Below are 24,615 nucleotides of genomic sequence, written 5' to 3'. Positions count from 1 at the left end.
GGGGGCCACAGGCGTCTGCCCCTCCCCCCCCAAGTCCCCCTCCCACCGTGGCCAGCACGTGAAGGCTCCTCGGGGGACCTGCCCCCTGGAAAGTGTGAAGGAGGAGATGCAAGCCAGCAGCTGCGGGGTAGCTGGCCGCACCTGACACCGTCTAAAGGACCACAGCACTGTGGTAACTGTGGCTGGCCTCCCCGGCTGCTCCCTTGGCCATGCGGCCCCACAGCTCTGGGCACTTCATCCCGCCCACGTGGAGCCTGCCTCACTGTGCACTCAGGCCACCGAAGGAGCGCCCCACGGACTGGGGGAGGCCCGTCCTGAGACACGCAGAGCGACAGCCTCTCTTGGATCGTGTCCACTTTGAGAGACTCCAGGCAACCCCGTAAAGGAAAGGTCTCACCCAGCAGATGACTACAGACACCTGGGGGCAGAACCCAACCCCGGCCCCACGTCCCTAGGCCTGTGATGACCACCGGCCGCCAGCATGGCAGGCACCCACCTGTCTCGAATCAGGGCCGGGAGGTGCGGGGAGAGCTCTTTGTCACTCGTGGACACCGCAGGGGACCAGGGTCGGAAAGCGGAGAGGCGCTGGCGAGGGTGAACGCAGCCAAGGCTCTGCGGGAAGAGAGGCGCGGGTGTGAGAGGCTGGGGTGTGGAGCCTCAGTGACGGCCGCCCCACCCCGCAGACGTGCTCAGGTGAACGTGCTCAGCCCACCCCCGCCCCGCCACTCCCCGCACAACCTTGCTGGAGCTGGCCAGGGTCCGCAGCCAGCCAGACTGTTTGTCCTTCTCAGAAGACGTAGGGAGTTGGGAGGGGGCGTCATCTGTTTTCCGGATGGAGGCCGGGGGCTCGGAGGAGACCTGTGAGAAACACAAAAGTTGTTGCTGGCGCCTCCGGAGATATCCGCGCTCTGGGCAAGGTCTCCAGCCAGCAGACCCGACTGTGCACGAGGTGCGTACAGTGCGCACAGACCCTGACCCCAGGGCAGGACAAGCCACTTCCCTGAGCGCTCCGTGGGGCTGCCATGCCGGGACCTCACCCCACCGCTGCAGAAGGCCCAGGATAGGGCGCCCAGGCCGAGCTCCGGGCGGGGACTCGAGGGGACAGCCCCTTGCCCCAGCCCCTCCGTCTGTGCGCTGCCGAAATGGCTGACAGGAGCCGTGGACTCTGGCCTCCCCGCCGTGGTCATGCCAGGACGGGGAAGGGGCAGCCCAGCGGGCAGGCTCATTGGCCAAGTGTGGTGCCCTCCATCAGGGGGGTTCACCCAGGTCCCCAAAGTTCTGGGTTCCACCAAGCAGAACCGACAACTGTCAGCCAGAGCATCCGTCTGGCAAGATCTCAGGAGAAAGGCATTCTCCAAATAAGAGACGACCCTCTTGGGGTGCCTGGGTGGCTCAGTCGGCGAAGCGTCTGCCTGGGATCGAGCCCCGCATCGGGATCCCTGCTCAGCAGGGAGACCGCTTCTCCCTCTCCTCCCTGCTGTACTCGCTCACCGTCTCTCCTTCTCTTTCAAATAATAAAATCTTTAAAAAGCGAGAGAGAGCGAGAGAGAGACGACCCTCTCCACCGAGTGCCCAGGGCTTCAGGACCAAGGCCACGCTCGTGTTCTCCTCCAGCGTCCCAGGGGCCCCAAGTTGTGTCTGCGGGACACTAGTCAGAGTGGCCTCCAGAACTGGCGTCAGGAGAACAAAGTCCCCCAACCCAATGGCGCAGGATCCTGAGGCAGACAGGGTCTCTTCCCGAGAAAACAGAACCGTCTTTGGGGGATGGACAGTGCCCCGCCCCCGCCCAGGACAGCTGTGCTGGGGGCCACACACAGGCCATCGCGCAATCACCCACCTAGGGCCAGGGGCCGACAGGACGATGCCCTGTCACTCCCCCCGGCCTGACCTCAGGAGGAGGGAGCAGATGCGGGGGGCGCTCTGCTGGCAGCTGGGAAGCCTTGGAGGGGAGGCCAGTAATGGGGGGTGGGGGGAGAGAAGAAAGGCTCCTCCCACCTCCAGGAACACTTGGAGAAAATACTGTGTCACAGACCTGGCCCCTTGGGGGGACACGGGCTTCCTGGGAGGGGAAGAGAGCAGGGAGGCAAGTGGTCAACGGAGGTGCCCCGCTTACCAGGGCCGTCATCACAAAATTCCAGAGACAGGACAGACGGGATCCTGGGCAGAGGGCCCGACCAAGCCCGGCACATGTCCGTATGCACGCGTGTTCACGGGGCCCCACCCCACCCCACCCCACCCCACGGCAGCCCCTCTCGGGGGACAGACGCAGGGTCGAGGACTCTGGGACCTAGGCAGCCCTCGGGACCCAGGGAGGAAATACTAGGACCTCAGACCCTGTCCAGGGTACACTAGCCTCTGTCTTCACAGAGAAGCAGCTGCCCTGAGGCCCGGAGCCCTGCAGCTCAGAGACCCATGCCCAGCTCCAGAAGGCGCTTCGGGGGGTACCCACAGACGACTGTGGACGGTCTGCTCAGGCATGAAACCATCATTCAGGAAAGAAAGACCCGTTTGTTGGTGCTTTTTAGGGGAGAGCGTCCGGTGACGTCTGCCCGCGCGGCCTGGACACCTCCTGCAAGCGGGTGAGCGGGGGGCTGGCGGCCGGGCAATGGGGTGGGGGGGCGGTTACACCAGCAGGGGTGGAGCTTCCTGTCTGAGCAGATAGGAAGCAGGGAGGAGAGGAAACAAGCTGAGTTCTCACCAAGAGAAAAGCCACAGGCCTGGCACCGGCTCCCGCAGGTTCAGGAAGACTCCTGGGGGGTGCACGCGACTCAGGCTGTAGGGTCACCCCCCCCACATGGTGGCTGGCTTGTGGCGCCCATCCATGTGGTGGGGGAGTGAGGCTGCCCTCAGTCAGGGACCTGGCCTGCAAAGACGGAGCACTAAACCGAGCCTGTGAGCTCTGGAGAAAGGGCCTGAGCCTCCCCCACGCTCCCGCCCCCCATCCCAAGCTTGTCAACCCTAGGATGGGGATGGGTCTTCAGGCAGCTGGAGTAACGCCTCTGAGAGTCCTATAGCAGGACAAACCCCATGAGCAGAACCTTCTATGAGAGAGCAGCAGGAAGGGGCCAGCAGGGGAGCCTCGCCAGGACATGGACACAGGCCCTGAGGGAGGTTTGCTGCTCCCTCTCACCTGAGAGCGATCTAAAGCCCTGGCAGGACGTGCTTCTCAGGGCCTGGAAGGCCACTGTTCCTAGCAGGGCCCACCTGAGCCCCAGCAACAGCCCATGGCATCCCCATTCCACAAGAGATCAGCAAGCAGGTAAAGATAGTCACTTCTGGTTTCTGACCCTTCTCAAGGCCTCCAAGCTGGATCATGGGGGCCCATGACCCTCAAGGAGGCAGCGGGTTTCTGGGCCTACTCCCCCGAGCCTCAGGCCAAGAGCCTGCCGAGGGTCCCGCACCGCATGGACGGCTACCACAGCAGGCCACACCACTCCCCGCAGACGCTCACCGTGGGGCTCCGGGCAGAGAAGAGCATCGCCCCACACACGGGCGAAAGCATGTGGCACTACGCACAAGTGTGCCCCCCCACGCACATGCCCCCGCGCAGCACACGCACAGCCTCTGGGACCCCTGCCAGCCTCGGAGCAGCCACTCTGCTGAAGGGCTGAGCACAGTGTCCACCGCCGCCAAACTGTGGAAGGAGCCCAGACGTCCATGGACACATGAACGGACAGAGAAGACGTGGTCTATACACGGTGGACTACTACTCAGCCATCAACAACAATGACATCTTCCATCTGCAACCATGTGGACGGAGCTCGAGAGTATCATGCTGAGCGAAATAAGTCTCTCTGAGAAGGACAAATACCACAGGATTTCACTGATATATGGAATTTGAGAAACAAGACAGAGGATCATAGGGGAAGGGAGGGAAAAATGAAACCAGACGAAATCAGAGAGGGAGACAAACCATACGAGACGCTTAACTCTAGGGAACAAACTGAGGGTTGCTGGAGGGGGGATGGGTGGGGGGACGGGGTAACTGGGGGACGGGCACCGAGGAGGGCATGTGATGTGATGAGCACAGGCTGTTATATGCAACTGATGATCACTGATCTCTACCTCTGAAACTAGTAAGTTCAAAAAAATACTGTGTTTGCCAGGAGCTGAAGGGAGGCAGGAATGGAAGTTATGTTTAACGGGTATAGGGTTTCAGTTTTACAAGGTGGAAAAAATTCCATGATGGCTGGAAGTGATGGTTGCACAAAACTGTGAATGTACTTACTGCTACTGACCTGTACGCTTCACATGCTCACAATGTACATTTTACATTGTCTCTATCTCAACACAATTTTTAAAAATAAATGTTTCTAAAAAAAGAAAAGAAAAAGAGCTAGCTGCAGACCACGCGGGCGCCCACCCAGGGCTTTCCAGCAGCCGAGTGTGCACCCCACAGAGCAGAGAGGACACTCCACGATGAGGTTCTGCCCAGGGGCCTCGGGAGGTTTGCAAGGATGTGGGGGTATGACGCAGGAGTGACTTTCCTATGGGACCTGTCGAGCTGGGCCGCGGGGCCCCGTCATGTCAGAGGCTCCATCAGATACAAGGGGAGTGGGGGGCAGGGTGGTTGCTGGGGCTGTGGCCACCACCCAAGGCCAGTGCAGGGAAAAGCCGGGTAGACGAGACGGCCAGCGGCCACCAGGAGCCGGAGCAGCTTCTGGCATCAGCCCTGGGGCCTCGTGCTCACAAAGGACATACTTCATTCTGTGCCTGAGCCCCGAACGCATAGAGGGACAGCCTATGCCAAGGCCCAGAAGCAGGGCAGGGCGGAAGGAGGGCTCTGGGCTCAGAGACCAGCGGCTTACCTTGGCTTTCTGAGTCCCTTCCCCCACGCTCTGCTGAGAACCCCACGTCCCAGCAGCAGGGCAGCAGGCCTGGGCGTGGGCCCTGACCTGGCATCTGGGAACCCCTAGATGCAAGACTCCTGGGAGAGAGGCCACTGGCAGGACCCCACATTTTCTTGGGGGAATGAGCTCATTACCACTCCGCCTCCCAAGACTGCCCTGGGATGAACCCAGGAGAGGTCCCTAGGGCCTGCCCCGCCACCTCTCATGCACGGTTCCTTGTGCACCGCCCCGGACACCTTCAAACAGAAAGAAAAACCGCACATGGGGGAACAGAGTGGGGAAGAAAAGATGTTCCAGATGCTGGCTAATGGCACTGGCCCGAGGCCCAGGCCCACACCCCAACTTCGGCACAGAGCCCTGGCTGCTCCAGGCAATCGGTTCGGGGTGACGCTGGCAGTGAAGGGGGGCAGCTCCCACCCACCTGCCAGGCGGGAGCCAGAGGCCGGCTGGGCACACAGCCACGCGTCGCGGACCCAGACGGCCCAAAGGAGGGACACCCGGCCGCGAGCACAGGACACGCATGGAGCGCACCGGCCCGGGAGAGCGAGGCCGTGCTCCTTGCGTGCACGGACGTACCAGACGCCGTGTGCACACAGAGCCAGCTGCAACGGGGCTGCGCCCCCACACCTGCCACGGCGGCGCTGAGCTCACACGGGGGGGACGGGCGCCGCCCTGGGTGGCAGACCCGCAGGAGGAAGAGGTCCCTCTAAGTCGATGGGAATACAGGCACCTTCTGCACCCAGGTCCACGGACCCCAAACTTCATCCACGCGCACTTGGGGGACATGTGGGCCTTGGGCTGAGGACTGAACATGACGGTCCGAAGACTCTGTCATTAGAACTGGGGCTACGGACGCTCACAGAACCAGGGGCACCAGCTCTGCCAGGCGAGCCGAGGTCCCAAAGCAAACGTCTGCTGAGGGCTGGCCGGCAGCAGCAGCACCCCTCCGGCTCCCCCACCCTTCTCTGCGACGTCCCCCACCAGGCGCCTCTCTCCCCGTGCCCTGTCTGGGCACCCCTGGCACGTGGCGCCAGGCCAGCGCACACTCAGCTCGGTCGTGCAGGCTGCTCACAGATACAAAGGTCACTGGTACCTGGGAGCGCACGTACAACCGGGCACAGCGAGGACCACCCCCCCAGCAGATGAGAACTGTGTTGGTTCTGTTTTCTTACTACACTAAGGTGCTCCGCCCGCTCTGGCCCCATGGACTAAAGCCCGGGACACGTGCAGCCCCGAGCGCCACACAGCGCCACCCAGGTCCCCTCTGGCCCAACAGTGCTGAGCACCATGGCTGGAGAAAAAGGTGAGTGTGCCCGCCCAGCAAGATGCCTGGGCACTGACGGGGGAGTGTGGCCCTGGACAGAAGACCAGCGTCCTCACTGCGGCCAGTCACTGTGTGCATGTCCGCAGGCCCAGAGCTCTGGATCCCCACTGAGGTTCGGCAAAGCCGGGGGGCATCCCGACAGAGGAAAAGAGTCCGGGTCCCTGAGCCTGCAGTGGCTGGGCCGAGGCTGGGAGCCAGGGAGGGGCTCAGCAGCAGCAATCTGCCTCCCCCAGCAGCACCAGGCCCAGGTGAGGGTCAGGCATAGCTCCTGGGGCCAGAAAGCCTCTCCCGGGGTGTGTGCTCAAGCAGCAGCAACCAGGTCTAGGCCGGGGCCCCCAGCCGGGGACAGGAGAGCTGAGCCGGGGAGCAGCACCAGCTGCCCCAGCACAAGCTGATGACAACAGAACCACAGCCCTCAGCCAAACGCCAGGGCAGAAAACATCAGGAAGACCCATTTGAGACCCTCTTCTGCCCAATGTGCAGGTGGTCTGGGGCTGAATTCTGGTCAATTCCCCAGGGATCAGGAAAGAGAATTTCAAAGTCACAGGTGGGACGAAGAGCAGAATCCTATCCTCCCAAGACCCCCAGCTCACTGTGGGCCAGACCTTTGCAAAGAGTCCAAGGAGGACAAAGGACCAATGACCCAGACCTAGGAGAGGCTCCCCAGGGCTCAGGAGCACGTGAACCCCTTTCAGACGTCACGGTGGGGGTGGACTTAGCAGATCCTGTAGCTACTCGGGGCCTCCAACCATACGCATCCTCCACAGGGAGCGCGGCATCTTGGCCACACCCAGACGGTGGGTCATTGGCAGCTGGGCAGGAGTGGCCATGAGTGACCCCACAGCAGGCTGAGCCCGGTCTATAGGTCTACATGCCCTACAGCTGACAGCTCCATGGTCAGGGGGCCAAGAGCCTTGCAGCAGCCCCCCCTGCCCCCTCCCCCGTGGCCTTGGCCCTAGCACCTCAGCAGAGCCCAGCCGCACTCCCTCACAGGCCCACGGAGGGATGCCACAGATTGGGCCACACAGGAGAGCAGGGGCAAACCCCACCGCCTTGTCCACTAGGGGCTCCCAAGACAGGGACAGTCACTCTGGGCAGTGCCCAGCTGCTGGGCCTCGGCCTCGTGCTCTCCACACTGCTCATCTACTCGGCTGTTAATGCCTAATTACCAATTAATTACTAATTAGAAGCCAAACAACAGGTCTTGAACCAAAGCCCCTTTCCCTCTCACGGCCAATCTGGTGCTGATGGTCCCTGCTTTGAAACTTCCAGACAAGGGGTCTGAATCAAACTTTACAGAGACGGTTTTTACACCCAAAAGCAAAACAAAACACCGCCAGACACCAGCCTCCACGCCCGCCCAGTGCCCCCCAAGGGGTCCTGCTGGCCTGGCGCGGAGCAGGCAGCTTTAGCCACACCGGGGGGTCACAGTCGTCAAGCTCGGGAATGAGCACAGATGAAGTTCTCGTGGTGTCAAGGCTGGGGGCGCATGCGTGGCTGAGGGGTGTGGCATGAGGAAGAGGGACTGGACTCCACCACTTTGGTCTTCACATCCTCTTAGTCTTAGGAGATTCAAGCAAGTCCTACAAGATCTTGGTCAGCTACGTGCCTTGGTCCAAGAGACCAGCTGGCTGGTGCCAGAAGAATCCCCCAGTCTGTCCCCCACAGAGCAGCAGTGCTGAGGGGCCCCCAGGAGCCCTGGAAGGCCACAGTCATGTTCCCAGCAGGGTGTTTTGGTTGGGGGAGGCCACCCGGGCCCCAGACAGAGGAGCAGCATCTGAACCTGGGTTCTGAGGCCCAGCCTCAGAGGTGGATCTTCCCAGTTCCACACACCCACAGAGACAGCTGTCCAAGCCAGCCAGGGGTGCTGGTCCTGGAGCAGGACCCGGATCTGTGAGCACCCTCACACAAAGACCCATGGCGCCGGTGGGCAGGGCTCTGCAGGGAGATGGCAGAGGGTGCCCAGAAAGGGGATGGGGTCCCTGAAAAAGGCCTAGACACCAAGGAGGATACAGCCAGATGGTGGAAAAGGCGGCCACAGGGGGGACTCCTTCTTGCTTGCTTATTTATCAGCAAATACAGGGCCCCCTTCAGTGGGAGCATCAATCCATTCCTGAGACCCTGCTGCCTGGCCCTCAGGCAGCCTGGCCCTCAGGCAGCCTGGCCCTGAGGCTGACCGATCAGACCTCCAACAGTCTCACTGGTAAGGAAGCACAGCACGGGGCTCCAATGACAGAGCAGCTGGCAAAGGGGCTGCCAGGCCAACAGACGTCCCACCTCTGCCCAGGCCACCGCCACGGCCACGTCAGAGATGCCACGTCCCGGCCCACGAGTGAAGGCGAAACCTAACCCACCCAGGGCATGTGGAGGAGGGCCTGGAGCAACGCCCCCCACCACTTCCCGCACCAGGGCAACTGCAACGCGGAGCGAAGCGCGGCCTGCCCCCGGCACTCGGCCTCAGCCCCCCGCGAACCGGGCGTCCGCGCGAAGCCAGGGTCTGCTGCAGCGGCCCTGCGAGCAGCACGGCCGTGTCCGGCTGAGATGGCCGTCGGGAAAGCAGTCGGGTACTGGGAGGACCACCAGCCTCTGCACGGAGCCGCTTCCACTCTGGACAAGTGAACGGCACGGAGCAGCCACGAGTTCCAGGAGATGAACCTGAGCCCCCCGAGGCTCACAGAGCTGGGTGTACGTGCTCTCCTGCAGAACACACCTGCCCTGCACCCCCTATCCTGTGCCGGCCCCGCCGGCCTCCGACCGCACCAGCACTCGTCGGCACAGTCAGGGAGTCGAGACCGGTCCATGCCAGGAGCTAGGGAGAGCGGTTCATCAAACATCCGAAGCTGTTTTGATTTCAGAGGAAGGATTTCTGCGAAGTGGCGAGGCCAACATGAGAGATGGCACCTGTGTGTCCCGCAGAGGCTGAGGCCTGGGGGTGAGGTCACTGGCCGGCCGCACTAGCGACCTCCTCCAGGGGGCCGACGTGACAGCACTGGGGGGTGGCACCCCTGGGGACCAGCGTGCCCTCGTGGGGTCACCCACACACCCGAGTTCTTCCAATGGAAAGAAGGGCCACCACGAGGGCCACAGCCTGTGCCGACCCTCCCGAGGGCCACGAGTCCCAGGCAAATGTGGCCGAGTGTGGCCTGAGACCCTGCCGCCGGTCTGGCCCCTCTCTAAGCCCCTATTCTAGCGCCGCTCCCATCACTGGCTTGCTTCCTACGTGGCTGAACAGTGGCTCCTTGAAGGGAGACGACCCAAGCCTCGCGTGTGTTCTCACGTGTGCTCGCCATGCTCTCCAAGTGGGGGCCGCCCGCGCCACAAGAACCAGCATTCCCGTGGGGGGGCCCCCCTCAGGCCTGTCAGGGCGAAGACTGCTTGTGGGCGCCTCCTCTACCAACAAGTGCTTCCTCATACCATCACAGAGAAAACTCGAACACTCAGTGTCTACGGGGCCAGGGCCACGGGCACCACCCCGGCCGCCACCCCGGCCGCCGCGACGACCCACTGCCGAGAGGAGCAAACGCTCAAGGAGGAAAGTGGGAACTCATCCAAGTCAAGACCTTCCTGTGCTTCAAAGGAGGCCAGCAAGAATGTGGAAAGACAACCACGGACTGGGAGAATCACCGTGCAGATCGGGCATCCGCTCAGGGACCTGCATCAGTGCAAGTCAACAAAACCTCAGTTATGACAAGGGGCAAAGGGCGGGACTAGACCCGAGGAGGCCGCGCCCCTCAACAGCAGGGAAACGCACATCAAAACCGCAGCAAGAGACCACTTCACACCTACCAGGATGGCTGTGATCAGACAGAACCAAAATCACACAACCACCAACCACGAGGTGAGGCGCCACCCTGGGAGGTAGGGGGGCCAGGGGCCTCAAGCACGTGGGAGGGGATGGAAACAGTGCAGCCGTCCTGGAAGGAAGGCCGCTCCTCAGTCACGACCCAGAACTGAGAAGAGGGACCCAAACATCTGAACAGCTGACCCTGAACAACGCAGGGGTGAGGGGCACCAGCCCCCCACACAGTGGGCACCCCAAAACTTAATGACTAATAGCCACTGCTGACCAGAGGCCTTGCCAGTCACAGAGGGAGTTGATCCACACACATTTTGCAGGTTCTGTGTGTTATATACATTGTATTCTCACAGCAAAGTAAGCTACAGAAAACAAAGTGTTACAGAGAAAATCGAAAGAAAGAGGAAATACACCTGCAGGACCGTATCTGTCCCTCTGGGTTTGTTTACAAGACGAACTGTCCCTCGGTACATACACCAATGCTGTCTCGTACGGACGATAGGAAACACCGGAGATGGTGCACGTTACTAACACGGACGTCAAAAATGAAAAGATGGCGTGAAAAATAAATTCGTACATATTTACGGGTGTAACTCCACGTGCTGGTAATGAAGCAGCGATAGGACCGCCTTCTGGTCGCCTCACCGATCCGCTGACACGTGAACCGTTACAAAGCGTTCCCGGCAAAGAGGCTTCATACAGGATTACAGTCCTATTCATAATACAGTATCGTAAACTTCATTACGTGTTTTTAAAACCACTGACCTGTGATCATAGGCCCATGCCCACTTTCTCCAGTTTCTCCAGTTATGAGAGAAAGGCCAATTACACCATAATTATTTGAAAGCAAAGTTATAAAATCAGGAAAGCGAGCCGCCTGAGCGGTCCAGAGCTGCCTCCAGCAGGGCGCAGGTGGGTACCTGAGCCACCAAGCGGCCCCTCGCGGTGAGACACACGGACTAGCGGGTTCTTCAGCACCACCACCAAATACCACGAGGCTCCCTCGGAGGGTCAGGTTTCACACACAAAACCCATAAGGAGCGCCCCGTCAAAGGTCAGGGAATGTTCCGGTCTGGCCCCATCCCGGGCCACAAGACGCCCCGGTCTAAGCTGTGGGGTGAGCGGCGGCAAGGACTCCACGATGGGCGGGGCCTGGCCTGGCACAGACCCCAGCCTGCTCCCACTGAGCTTGGCTCCCACTGGTGCCAAGACACTGGCCATCAGCGTGGGGGTGGGGGAGGGCTGAGCCGCCAGGAGTGTAGGCAGCCCTCGGGAGGGGAGGAGAGTGTGAAGAGCAGCTGGCTCGGGGGAGACATGGGGACACGGGCTCCTAGAAGCCACTCCATGCCAGGCAAGGGACAGGCATCCTATGTCAGCTCTGGGCGAGGCCTCAGTGCCCAGCTGGGCAGCCAGGGCAATTCCAGGGTGACGATGTGGCCCTGGCCAAGGTTGGGGGGCGGGGTGGCTGTATGCAAACACACGGGCTCAGGGCAGGGGGGCGTCCGTGTGGTTCCTGAGGCCCGCCTGGCCCCCACCTCCCTAAGTCCTGTGGTCCGGTGTCCTGGGCAGTGGGCACCACAGGAGGCCTACCCCAGCTGGCTCTCTCAACCTGGTGCCAGTTCACAGATGGGGGCAAGTGGTGCTGCTTGAGACCACCACCTCACACAGCGCCGGGCCTGGGCGAACATGCCCATGCCCCCTGCACCGACCCGAGATCCCTACTCTCAAGCCATCGTGTCAGCATCTAGGCCCCTCCCCTTCCCCACCAGTACCCATGCTCTGACACTCGCTCGTCTGATCCCTGACCGTGGCACCTGGCGGGGGGGCACCCTGTTCAGCAGGATCGACTTTGGCATCATCTGTAGCCCCACCACTGTCTCATGAACCACTCAGCAGACAAAGCAACCCCTGCCCCCCAACCTCAGGGACTCTCCACTGAGAGATTCAGCCTGTGCCCCCCAGACTGAGGCCCTGGAAAGGCAAGTGGGAGGAGTTCTCACAAATCAGCACCATTGTGTCTGAGCACAAGTGAGCACTTTTAACAGGTAGAGATGTCATAGCAAAACCACATCTAGGGGTCTGAATACATGCATCTATTTCCTAACTTAGAGACTAAATTAAAAAGCAATTCTTTCTCATGGTTTGGCAGATTTTAACACAGAATTCAACCACTACGTGATATGTCCAAGTTAGAAACCCACTGCAGGTTTAGAACTGGGGCAGGCAGGACCCAGCATTTAGGTGGTCCACAGGTTCCAGGTGACCTGGAACCTTTGGTCTCACCAACCTCATGCAGGCGGCCACGGCCCCGGGGGCGCGAACCTGTGGGTTTCATCCTCCAGAGCAAAGACGGCAGGCTTCAGGCCAGGACTCTGGGGAGTGCACAGGGCAGGGCCAGTGGCCGTGCTGGAGGTCTCCCTGTGACACTCGAAGAGAGGGCCCAACAGCCCAAGTGTTCATGTCGTAATTTCACTCATGTAGTGGGTCGGCAGAAAATAGCCAAGACCACAAATTTAGAGGTGAAAACTTTTCACAGAAATGTCATCAGGCCTTCAAAGCAGCCCACCCCGCGACGCTGTCAGGCCGTGACCCCTGAACAACAGGTCGGGGTAGAGGGGCACCTGCCACGTCTGCTTCTCAGCCCGCGTCGGGAGGCCAGGTGTCGTCCTCCACAACCACCACACAACACAAAAGGCTGTCTAGCATCCCTGACAGGAGCGGAGCTCCAAAGGAAAAGCCCAAGGGACCGGGACCAAAGGGGAGGAAAACCACGTGCCGTGTCAGCCATGCTGACCCAGGGAGGCCTGTCATGGCCACCAGGGGTCAAGGACCCCCGCCCCCCACTCCGGGGATGCAGGGAACCTGTTACGTAACCACAGACCTACACGGACCTCTCAGAGCCCACAGTGGAAGCTGAGAGGAGCAGAGTCAGGGGGGCCGCACCAAGCACACACCCCCAGGCCCTGCACTCAGGCAGCGGGCCAGACCCCAGGGCCTCATCCAACAGAGCAACGGGTACAAATGCTAAAACAGACCTAGCTCAAAATGAGTAAACACATACAGAAAAAAATGTGAGAAAAGAGTAAGACATCAAAAAAGATCACGCAGATTGGAAAAAAAAGCAGAACTTTCCAGAATAAAAACAGTTCTTAAGGAAATTATTCAAATGCAATGCAGAGGAAAATGAGATGAACACATGAGAGAGGGTAACAGACGTGAAAGAGAGGAGGAATTCCAGAAGGAGAGAGTAGGGAGACAGTGGCCAAGAACCTTCTGGATTTGGTGAGAAGCAAGCCTTCAGGTTTCAGAGGTGAGGCAGAGGAGGGACCAGAATGGCAGCTTGACCTTTCAGGTTCAGATTCAAGGTCATGCCACCGCCGACAAGTTCAAGTGTACGCCCCATTTCTTGGGCCATGAGGCCTCAGCTTCAGTGTCTGATGTGGCAAATCCCCACAACGGAAGCTAGGTCCTGAAAGCCTCTGGAACGAATGTGTCGTTCCACGCCCCCCCCCCCGCCCCGCCCCACCACTCTCACTGCCCAGGGCAGGCAGCAGGGTCTTCCTTCCTCCCACCCTCAGATGGGGGTCTGCACATTCTTGAGCACAAGGATGTAGGACCATGTGGCAAGCGTAGCCACTCTGACCAGACCTGCGCACTCAAGGACAAGGCCCAAGTGGCTTGAACACCGCCCCCCCTCCCCACTGTGGGGCATGCTGGGCCCTGGTGATGGTGACAACAGGCAGGAGCAGCTCCCAGGGCAGGGAGTTGAGCCCCCCGCCCAGTGAGAGGCCCAGCAGGAAAGCACAAACAGCGTCCTCCTTCCCATGAGCCTGAGATTCTGCACGGCCCCAGCAGGGGCAGGGCCTCCGGTCCCCAGCGTCCTCTCTAACTGGGGATGCTAGATGCTCTGTGACAGAGTCCAGCTGTCTCCTACAGGTAGACTCTAAATCCCCAGCTCAGAGCCACCCTAAATCAGCCAAAGCCCTGCATTATGGACCGTTCCTGAAGATTTTACAGTTCTAGAAACTGCACAGCTATTTTTGTAAGTACCATTAATATTTTCCACAGGATAATTCATGTTTCATATTATGCTTAAATTAACCTATTTCTGATTATTGTGGTACAGAGGAAGCAGATTAAATTTGCAAGACAACGCCAAACCCCAAAATGAAGTGAAAATAGCAATTTTAAAGATTCACCTTGATCTTTTAAAAAAATTTAAGTAGGTCATCTTCTCTGTTACTTCCACACTGTTGAGAGTAAGTCAAGTCTTCTCTAAGGACACGTAGTCATGGACTATTGGGTCTCATGCCCTCTTGCCCAAGAATCAGACCTCATGAGAGGCCAACGATGCTCCTGAGCCAGGGCTCTGACACTCACCTTCCTTCCCCAAGTTCCCCCGACCTTTGCCACTCCTGGCCTGCACACCATAGTGGAAGGACACTTCAGGCTCCAGCTCCCAAAAGGACAAGCCCCCTGGGGTTGGCTGCACCACTGGGCTTGGAGATCACCTACCAGCCTGTCTGTCAAACACAAAAAACCCCTCGAAAGCAGAGGGTGTAAGGGGGAGGGTTGGGGTGGCCCACCCCCCAGCCCTTCTGCAGACTCTGGGGGTGGGGGCACATACATGATTCCTGTGGCCCAGCCACCCTCAGGAGGAGAGGCAGAGGCTCGTCTCCACCGGGCCAGGGGGTCTGGGGCCCCGATCAGAGGTGTCCACTAGACCCAAGACTGAGAATGGGTTTCACTGCAGACACTGGATGTCCACCCTGACCCCATCCCATGGATTCGCCACCAACCCTCTGGATACCAAGGCCTCCCATGCCCCTGCAAAACCTTACTTTCAGCATCAGAAAATGTGTGGGAAGTCCCCAAAGGGACAAGGTGGGGTGGAACAGAATCTTTCCCTTCCTTGACAGTCACTGGCAAGCAACTGTTAAAAAGCACTAAAACAACAAAACAGAACTCCCAGAACAATGAAGCTGTTTTGGGAATCGATGATACTCTTGTGTTTTGGAGAAGTGGGGAGCAGGACGGTCTTTCCCTCGTTGTCCAGCTGTCACAGTTCGCTTCCAGCCCCGGCCAGAGATGACAAACGCGCCCTCATCCGTCCGGCGTCAGCAGCACTGCTCAGAGCAGCGCAGGCCACAGTGCGGACCGCCGCAGTTCCACTCCGGACAACCGGCTGGCCAAGAACCGGACGGCAGGCCCTTGCCCCATGAAGGCCCCTCTGGAAGGACGGCCACCCCTCCTCCCCCACAAGCCTCCACACAAAGAACTGGCAAGACTCAGGGGCCTAACGGACCCGGCCCAGGAAGGGGCACTGCTCTTCGGAGGGAGGGCCACGGGCAGCATGGCCGGCAGCTGACCGGGAACATTCCTGCAGACTCCCCGGCTGACTGCCACACCTGGCTGCCCTGGGCTGGGCTCTCCCTCTGATGTGCCAGCAAGAGCCTGCAGTTTCTGCTCCTCTCATGCAGCCAGAAACAGGTAGAGAGAGGCACCAGGCAGTGGCCACCTGCTTCCCGCCTCCTGACCCCCCGGGCCCACACAGCTGGCCCCTGCTCTTGCCTCCCACACCTGCCATCAGGAGGTGCATGGGCTCCCATGGTGCTGGCCTCCTCACCACCTCTGTGCGGTCTCCAGCGCCTCCCATGTGGACAGCGCCCGCCTGCAGGTCCTGGTGACCCTCTGACCTTCGGGGAGCTGCACACCCTGCCTACGGTGGGGACCTCAGGCAGCCCTCAGCTGCTCTCCTTAAACCTGTGGGGTCCCTCCCACATGCCCCCATCACCTGACCTTGTGCTCAGAGCACGTGCAGGCACACGGGGTGTGTGCATGTGTCGTGTGGGCTGTTGTGTGACCGGTCATCTGTCAGAGGCGGAAGGCCTCCGAGAAAAGGCACCAGGCAAGGGGTACGGTACTTTGGAAGTCGATACGGGGTGCAGGTGACGCACTCTGAAACAAGGGGGATCCTGTCAGCTCTGCCCCAACCCCAGGGGCTTAGGGGGCCTTTTGCAGAGCAAAATGCCAAAAGAAACTTCTTCCGACCACAAATCCAGTAGGGCTGGCAGGGACGGGGTCCCTGGTGGCCCTGGGAAGAGAGACCTCCCCCTTTCCCCCACAGAACATCAACCCCGATGCTGGCCGAAGGGTGGACCCAGATGCTGCTGAAGCCTCAGACCCAGCCAACAGCCACACCCGCGGGCCTCTGGGACCGGGGGGCCTCCTGCCTCTGGCTGCCTTCCAGTAAAAGGCCTTCTCGCTCCTTGAAACTCTGAATCCAAAGCCAGCCACAGGTCTGGGACACGGGTGCACCCCCCGGAGCCTTGGCCAGGCGCAGAGCTGAGGTCTTTATTTTTTTAAAGATTTTATTTGACAGTGAGAGAGGGAACACAAGCAGGTAGAGTGGGAGAGGGAGAAGCAGGCTTCCCGCGGAGCAGGGAGCCCGATGCGGGGCTCGATCCCAGGACCCTGGGATCATGACCTGAGCCGAAGGCAGACGCTTAACCGACTGAGCCACCCAGGTGCCTGGCAGAGGAGTTTAATCTCAGAGGAAGAAATCAGCAGGTAGACAGGACCACGAGAGGTGGTCGAGCACTGTCACGTGGCCCAACCTCAGTTTCCTACCCCAGAGGACACCGACCCCACACTTCTCTGGGTGCTCTCGCACCCCATCACCCATTCCTGCAGGAGGAGCAGCTGGGACCAGAGAGCTAGCAAGCCCAAGCCTGCCAGGCCTCCTTGCAAAGAAAGCCTCCCATCCGCTCAGCCCCTCTTCCCACGCACAAAGGCTCCAAGGCTCAGCGCCCTCGATGAATTATGCATAGCAGCTCAATTATGACAGAGCCGCGGGAGGGCCAGCGTGGGGGCCCAGGCGGGGGAGGGGGGGGGGCCTGGCGGCTGGCATCCTAGAGGCAACGGCGGAGGTACCCTCAGCGCAGCAGGGCGGCCGCCATCGACACGTGTGCCTGATACCGACCGGTGCAGAGCTGCTCGGAGGACCTAGGGCTCCAAACTCCCGCCTCCGGGTCCCAGATCCCGGCTGGCTATCACCTGAGTCCCGAGGGCCCTGCTGTGACACCCAACTCCATCAAAGCAGCACGGAAGAGCCACTGCTAGCCTGTGCAATGGTGGGAGAGGCCCCCTGGGGGTAGTTGGAAGACACACAGGGCGCCACAGGCCCCAGCCCCACACCTTCTACTCTGAGCACCCCAGGCACCCCAGGAGACACACAAGGGCAACAGTGGCCTCCAGGCACCCCCCAACCGGACCTGCATTTCAATGCTGACCTTGCAGGCAATCCATCCTGCAAACCACCAAGAGCAGGGGCTCCAAGAAAGGTAGCGGGAGAGAGGGATGAGGGAGGCATCTCTGCTCTAAAACAACCTCCCCAGCTGCCCCACCCCCCCCCGCGCCCGGAGGAGGCCCGTAGTCCCCCGCGTGCACACACACGCGCGCACTCGGGGGAGATGCCCCATGGAGGGGAGGTGGGCTCAGGCCCCGCCTTATGACGCCGGCCGTCCACGGGGAGCAGCCCCAGCGACCCACCTCAAGGTGGGGCCCATGGGCACAGAGCCTCAACTGCCCACACTGGGAGATTTCCATTTCTCCCAGACAAGGGAACTTTTCCTGCGAAGGACCAACACTTTTCAGTCTTCAAAATTGAAATAAAAATATCCCCAAGTGGCGTCCACTGGCAAGAGGACATGCAGTCTGTCTCCACACAGAACAGGAAAGTGTACCAGGCCCCCCAGAGCCTAACACTTGCACGAGGAGCTGAGAACCCCTGGAGGACATCTGACCCCCACAGCAGCTCTGGAGGAAGGAGGATGGTGGGAAGGGGGTCTGAGGAGGCCTGCCCTCTGGGCGCTCGCAAGCTGGGCCTCTGCTCTCTGACTTTTTAATCCAAAAGGAAGATATTCCCCAGGCTGGCTCCGTGGGCGTGCAGTGTGCACACGTGGTTTAATGCTCTGCGGTCGCCGTCCTAGAATTCTTGATAATCTCATCTTCGGGAAAATGTTATTTATAAGTGAAGTCTGATGGGACAATGGAGCGTGCATGGAGCCAGTGAGACTCAAGGAAGGTAAAGGGGAGGAGTGAGGACCCAGGGAGAGCGCGGCACTCCCAGCCCCAGGAGGCTCCCCTGACCACCCTACAGCCACAGCCCAGGGCCCGACTGGAGCACTCGGCCCAGCTGAACGTGTTGGGGGGGACAAGGGCCCAGTTCTTTTCCCTCAGCCCGCTCCCCACCGGAGGGGACTGGTGGAACGTGCGCATCGCAGGAAGTGACCAAGAAACAGCCGAGTCAGCTTGTGCTGTGTTTCCACTGTTCCGGGTAAGAAGGAAACACATACGTTTGTTCGAGGCACAAAATGCAAACCGTGTGATTCCAGTGGCCTTGCATCCGAGTGAGACGCTCTTGCATTTGCATTTAAAACTGGCACCGCACAATATAAAGATGAACAGTACAACTTGGGGCAGGAATTTAAATTTTCCACTTTTTCTTACTTGAAATGCCATTAAATAGCAATAAAAACCACCATGGCAAGTTGAAAGACTGCAGAAAAGGGAAATGTTTGCATTTTAGTGGCTTCCGCACTTTCCTCGTGCCTCCCAGAACCAGGGCCCGGCACCCTCCTTGACTGACACCTCCGCTGTGGACCCTGCAGTCACGCCACCTCAGCCGCAGCCACACGTGGTCCCTGAGGAAGCCGGGCAAAGGCTTCCCACAGAGGGCAGACTCCAGCGGACCCACAAGCACCTGCAACTGTCACCCGAGAGGCGTCCCAGCCAAGAGCCTCGCAGCTGGACCTCCCCTCACACCAGACACGGGACCCGGGAAGGCCATTTGCTAATCTGTTAGAGAACAAAATCTTCCAAAGGAAGAGTTTTAAGCCCACTTGTTAACACCTTGCAAATGCATGCAAAAAACCCCAGCCAATGTCAGGGAAGATGGCACTCACTGGAGAGAGCGCTCAGCAAAGCCACACAGCCTGGGGGGGCAGAGACCACACCCGCCCACAGCAGCCCAGCTCTGCTACACCCAAGGCCATGTTTCCATGAACACGACTCCCCACCATCTCTGAATGGGCGCGGGAGTGCAACACACTTCACCAAACTGCCCAAGATTCAAGAATATTGCAGTAAGTCCACAAAGGAATAAAACTATACATTGGCAAGATCAAAAAGGGCTTCTGGGCTCCCACTTCAAATTAAAAGCAAAATAGTTTCTTGATTCTTTTGATCATCAGGAAGGCCTAATTTGGGGGTGCATTTGTAAAGAAACGCACGGACATCACCCTTAAACTCCCCTCTCTACACCGGCCACCTCTACAGTTCACCCTGGGCACTGACCCCACCCTCAGCCTGGGGACACAGCCTGTCATGCCAACATGCCCCCAGAGGACGGACACGTCCATGCCACCTCTCCACCTCCAGACCTCTCAGGGTGGAAGGGAATGGAAGGGGAGGTATCTCGCAGCATGAGTTCGGGTCAGAAGGAGACCTTGCCTGCCTGCAGGTCTTGCTCTCAAGGGGCTGCCCCCTGCAGGGGAGGTGCTGCGTTGGGGGCCTGGGCCCTGAAGGGGCTCTGAGAAGGGAAGACGAGCAGGGTGACACAGCCTCGGGGCCCTTACCTTCACAGTGGCTGTCATACCCGAACATGCAAATGACCCCGAGCAAAGCAGGGTGACCCAGAGCCAAGCAAGGAGGCTGAGGCAGGGTGGGAGGTAGGCTCTGAGGGGAAGCGTGTGCAGCAAGGAAGACAGACCCTGGCCTGCTCATTACCGTGGTGCACCAAGGCCCCAGCCCTTGTTTAACGGTCTCCGCCCAGCTGGACAGTCCTGCCAACAGGACAGGGGTTCCTGGGTGGCTGCCCTCCACTCTGCAGCTGCCTCGAGTCTCTCCCCCTACCCCAGGGCAGGTTCCCTCCCCCTCAGGGCTGGTCCCCCCAGGGCAGGCTGCGGAGGAGGCCGAGGAGGCCGCAGTGTGGAGGAGAGGCCCAGCGCGCCTCCGCCTCCGGGAGCGGGTCTGGCCTTCAGGGCGGCTCTGGCGCACTTTCACCTTCCCGGCCAGGAAGTGGAAACGCGAGGCCAGCCCCGCCCCCACGCCAGCAGTGTTTTGCTTCCTCAGCGCCTCGGCCTCCCGCCCCCCCCCCGCCCCCCAGCAGCGCCCGCCTTGTTTTCTCTCCATAGAAACCGACACAACAGGCTGAGGGGACGGGGGCGCTCCCGGACCACAGGGCCGCCTCCACTTCCGGGCTGTGGCAGGGAGGCTGGCCAAGGACCAGCAGAGTTGCCACGGTGCGTCCCAGCACCCAGGCTGAAGGAAGGCTCACGGGGCCGCAGAGAGGAGTGTGTTCTGAATGGGGACACGGGCAGCCGGAGCCCAGAAGCCGGCACCACACCTCCAGGGCCCGGGCCGGCGCCCAGAAAGGCAGAGCCACCAGAATGGGTCCCCAACAATGCGGATTCTCCCCAGGAAACAAACAGCACACTGCCAAATGCACGCGTCACTCTCACACCCTGGCAAGCTGGGAGCCAGGTCTCCAGGGGCATCCAGCCCCTCCTGCTGAGGTTCGGTCACTGCCAGGTGGGTGGAGCCGGGCAGGGGACAGGAGGCTCGGACAGGCCCTGGGCCCGCGCTGCTCGCGGCCAGAGAGGTAGCTGTGTGGGTCACAACGGGCCCAGAGGGACCCGGGGGAGAGCCAGGACGATGTGCGTCACAGCGGCCTTGGCCACGGGCCCTGGGCGAAGGATTCTGGCCACACCGGCTTCTTCCTCTGAAAACTGGGGTGACCAGGCTCTGCTGCCTCAGAGCCGCCAAGGGCAGAGGGAATGTGGCGGCGTTCCAGAAACCACCAACTCCAAACCTGGCCCCCCATACAACAGGAGCCACAGTGTCTAAAACACGACACCTCCCTAAACTGCAGAATTGTTCACAATGCGCAAACTGGCCAGTAGGCCCAAGACCCCCAGGCTCTCTTCCTGAGGGTCCAAGGACAGGCTTCCAGCCCCCGGTCCCCGCAAGAGAGGACGCAGGCCTGGCAGATGGAGGCAGCCTGGGCTCAGGGGCACCAAGGTCCCGGCCGAGGCTGCCAGGCCAGCGTCCGGACGACATCCCTGCACTGGGGAACCTGGCCTGGCACCTGACCACCCACCGCCCCACTGGCCAACCCTAGCCTGGCAGCTGCCCCCTGACTGCAGGAAGCCAAAGACAATATGGCGAAGGGTGGGGTCTCCCAGGAAACAACTTGGCAGAGCACCAGCCCAGCCAGAGAACAAGGCCAGGAGCCCTCCCACACCTTCTCATCAGCAGAGGATGAGGGTGACCGGCAGCCGCTCCACAGACCCTGGAATAAAGGGTGGAGGGCTGGGGACAGTGTTAAAGCTGGTGGGCTCATGGAAAACAAGGGTTGCCACGGTGTTGGAAAGCCACACCTACCACAGACAGCCGAGGCTGACCCCAGCACCACGTCCGTGGCCCGCTCTGCTCACTGTGGCCGAGGTCACTGCAGGGATGGGGGCCCACCCTGGCCCCACCTGAGCCCTGACCCTCACTTCCTCTGAGGTTGCGTTCCAATGATCCAATTAGACTCATTAGACTCATCAGGGGCTCACGTTTTTGTCCTTAAATATTCGCGCTGTAGCGTGTCTTCCAGGCTGTCTTGCAGACCGAGTGTATTTGAAGGCGTCTGCGTGAGGTGCCAGGCGGTACCCAGCCTCCAGCACACTCCTAGGATGAGCCCTTTCTACAGGCCACCAAGAAAGGCCACGCACCCAAGAGCACGGAGGCGGTTCAGAGGCGTGGAACCCGAGCGAGCACGGAGGACAGGAAGTCAGGCTCTTACAATGAAGATGGGGGACAATACCCAGGCCCCTCTTCCGGTGACATGACGGGCAGCTTCCCTGGGAAGGGGCTGTGGGGTGGGAAGTGGCCCCGTGACACTGGACGCGGCTCCTCAATGACCGAGAACACAGACGGCTAGGGAGTGGGGTGGGCTCACCGCTTCATTTGCTTCTTAAAAGACCCCACTTGAAACAGCTCACTTCTCTCAGGAGAGCTGCAGGGAAGCAGGGAGAGCAGGACGTGCAGGCCCTTGGTCTCCCTCCCAGGACACTCACAATGGACCAGAATTAGGGAGAAAGAGCCCTTCTGTCTGCCGGGCTGGGACTGCGGGTTTGCCTTGGCGGGGGGACAACTTTCCACTGGCCCGTGCCCCTCCCCCAGCTCCCTCCACTTGCAGCTGGAGCTGTCCTCAGAGGGAAGGAGGCATTTCCTGTACCCCCCCCCAATTTCCCAACATTCTTGGCAAGCCCAGAGAAGAGAAGGCAGCAAGAACAGGGAGGGGGCCGGGTGTACCCCCAGGCACACAGGACTACAAATGGGGGAGATAGAGGACAGAGCGCCCAGAGAAAGTGCTCACAGGCCGATGGGGCAGAAGGCGGGGCGGTTCTGCTCTCCAAACCAGTTTCCCTTCTGCTAGAGCATCCACCAGGCCCACACTCCCCATAAAGATGCCGGAGGAACACTGCATGGGCAGGCGGACAGGTGGGTGGACAGGCGTCCGAGTAGGCAGGAGGCAGGGATTTCAGGACAATGGCTGAAACGCATGCCTGGTTTTGGGGTGACCCTCTGGGACACAGAGAGCCAGGTGGCAGGACTTCAGGTGACTGTCTAATCATTGGCCACTAAGTCACCCCACACGGTCATGGAACCGGGGGGGGTCCAGGGGGCGCTGCCAGCCTCCCTCAGCATCTCAGCTCCCTGCGGGGCTAGGAGGAAGCCCCTAGAGTAGCCCTGGGGCCTCAAGGACACTAGGCCCGTGGCAACTGCTCAAGGAACATCTGCAGTGCGAGTAGGTGGGAGGCCAGGCCAGCCAGGCCGTCCTGAGCATAAGCAGGCTCCAGGAGGAGGTGGAAGTGCCTTCTCCCACCTGCCGCCAGGGCCATGGGACGCCGTGCTGGAGGCACCCTCCCCAAATGCTGCCACGAGGCCCCGGGTGTCTCAAGGCACCTCAGCCCCTGGGGCCTGAGCTCCCGGGGGTCAAGGCAATGGCTGCAAGCGTGGTGACCGCCTCTCTGACAGCCCTTGGGAGCCCGACCAGCGCGGCCCCTCCAGTGGGTGCCCAACCCCTGGGGAGGCCTGGCTGGTTTCTCCCAGGGACAGCTGGACGTACCCAGCTGTTACAGGGAGTCCAGCTCAGGCTGGCTTAGACAAGTCCGGGTCCCCACCCCGAGGCCAGGGCCGAGCTCCACGGACGCCCACTCCCTGAACACACCTGCACCCAGGCAGCAGGTGCAGAAGAGGGACACGGCTGGGGGCCATCCCCCCCGACTGGCGCGTCTGCTGGGACGTCAACTGTGCATGTACCAAGAACTAATCAACTAGAGCCACATGGTGGCCGGCGGCTGGGACTCTGGACGTGGAAAACCTACAGCTTATCTCACACTTGCTGACCTTGCTCCCCAGGACCCCGGCCTTCTGCTCAGTCCCTTCCCAATCTGCCTCAAGCCTACGGAGCCCAGCACATCCATCTCTGGAGCAGGAAGGAGAGGCCCACTGCTCTGAGGACAAAGCACGGCTGGAGGGAGAGACACACGTGAGGGGACACATTTTCGTCCCGGTGAGGGACCACATAGGGATTTCTCCACCGGGACTTGCCTTCACATCAGGTTTAGAAATGCAGATTCGCGAATGGCCCCCACAAAGGCCACCAGTCTGGCCCCAGGGCCCCTGTGTCAGCTGCTAAACTTCACAGCCTCCTGGCAAGGACCAACCGAACCTAGCGCCCGAGCCAACGTGGCCAGACCTGCAGACAGCCCACTGCTGCCCAGCTTAGCGGACTGCACCACCAGCCTCTATGCAACAAGGTGCAGCCACAGACTGCACCCCGTCTCGAGAGCAGGGGCCTACGGGTGTACTGAGTGCAAAGACTTGGCTGGAGCAGCCACTTTGGGCCACGAGGCAGGGAGCGGCAGGAAGCCAGTAACAGGGACGGGGGGCAAGGACACCAGCAGCGTCAATCTGCCCAGAGCTCCTGCCTCCAGACTTCACTCACCGGAGGGAGAGAAGCACAGGCCACGCTGGGCACTTGGTCTTGCCCCCTGCCCCCATCCCTTTGATGGAGTCTCCCTGTGTTTCAATCACCCCCACACCGCTCCTTACCAGGGAAGCAAAGAACACCCATTACATACACACCAGGGGAGACGGGCCCCAGGACCCCCCCAAATTTCAGAACAAAAGAGAAAACCCTCAAAGGCCGGGGTCATGAACATGTTAAGAAGCTGCAGGAAGAGGTCTTCATCCTTTCCACACAAAACCAGCGGAGGCAGCCGCCTTACCGGCCTTCCGCCTCCTGGCCTCAGGCCGCCCTGCTCAAGGTGTTCCACGCAGGACACCACAGCACCCCTCCAGGGCAGACCCCACCCGGGTCACCGCTCCCACACTTCTCACCCCAGGACCCCTAGGCTGCAGAAGCAGGTGGCCTCTAGGCTGCCGACCTCCCTCTGGGGTCCAGACCACCTGCACAGCCTCCTTTCTTTAGAGGATCTCTGACTGCAGCAGGGGAGCTTCAGAGAGAGCCGAGAAGGGTCCTGGTGCTGGGGGCAGGGCACCTGGTCCCAAAAACACTGGTAACCCAG

General features: G+C 60.6%; 1 protein-coding gene across 1 annotated transcript in view; it reads right to left on the bottom strand.

Moving 5' to 3' along the window:
- Nucleotides 1–24,615, bottom strand: part of SKI (SKI proto-oncogene) — a 69,314-nt gene that overhangs the window by 5,961 nt on the left and 38,738 nt on the right. Inside the window, exons 2-3 of the mRNA XM_081816809.1 lie at nt 739–858; nt 413–612 (exon numbers count right to left, since the gene is read on the bottom strand). Of these exons, the coding sequence (XP_081672935.1) occupies nt 413–612; nt 739–858 (320 nt within the window). The remainder of the gene's footprint in view (nt 1–412; nt 613–738; nt 859–24,615) is intronic.

The sequence above is a fragment of the Leptonychotes weddellii genome, chromosome 4 (genome assembly GCF_054177405.1).
Source record: "Leptonychotes weddellii isolate Sample4059 chromosome 4, ASM5417740v2, whole genome shotgun sequence".
NCBI lineage: Eukaryota > Metazoa > Chordata > Mammalia > Carnivora > Phocidae > Leptonychotes > Leptonychotes weddellii.
The sequence above is the reverse complement of the archived record's forward strand: the minus strand, read 5'-3'. Positions and strand labels throughout refer to the sequence as shown.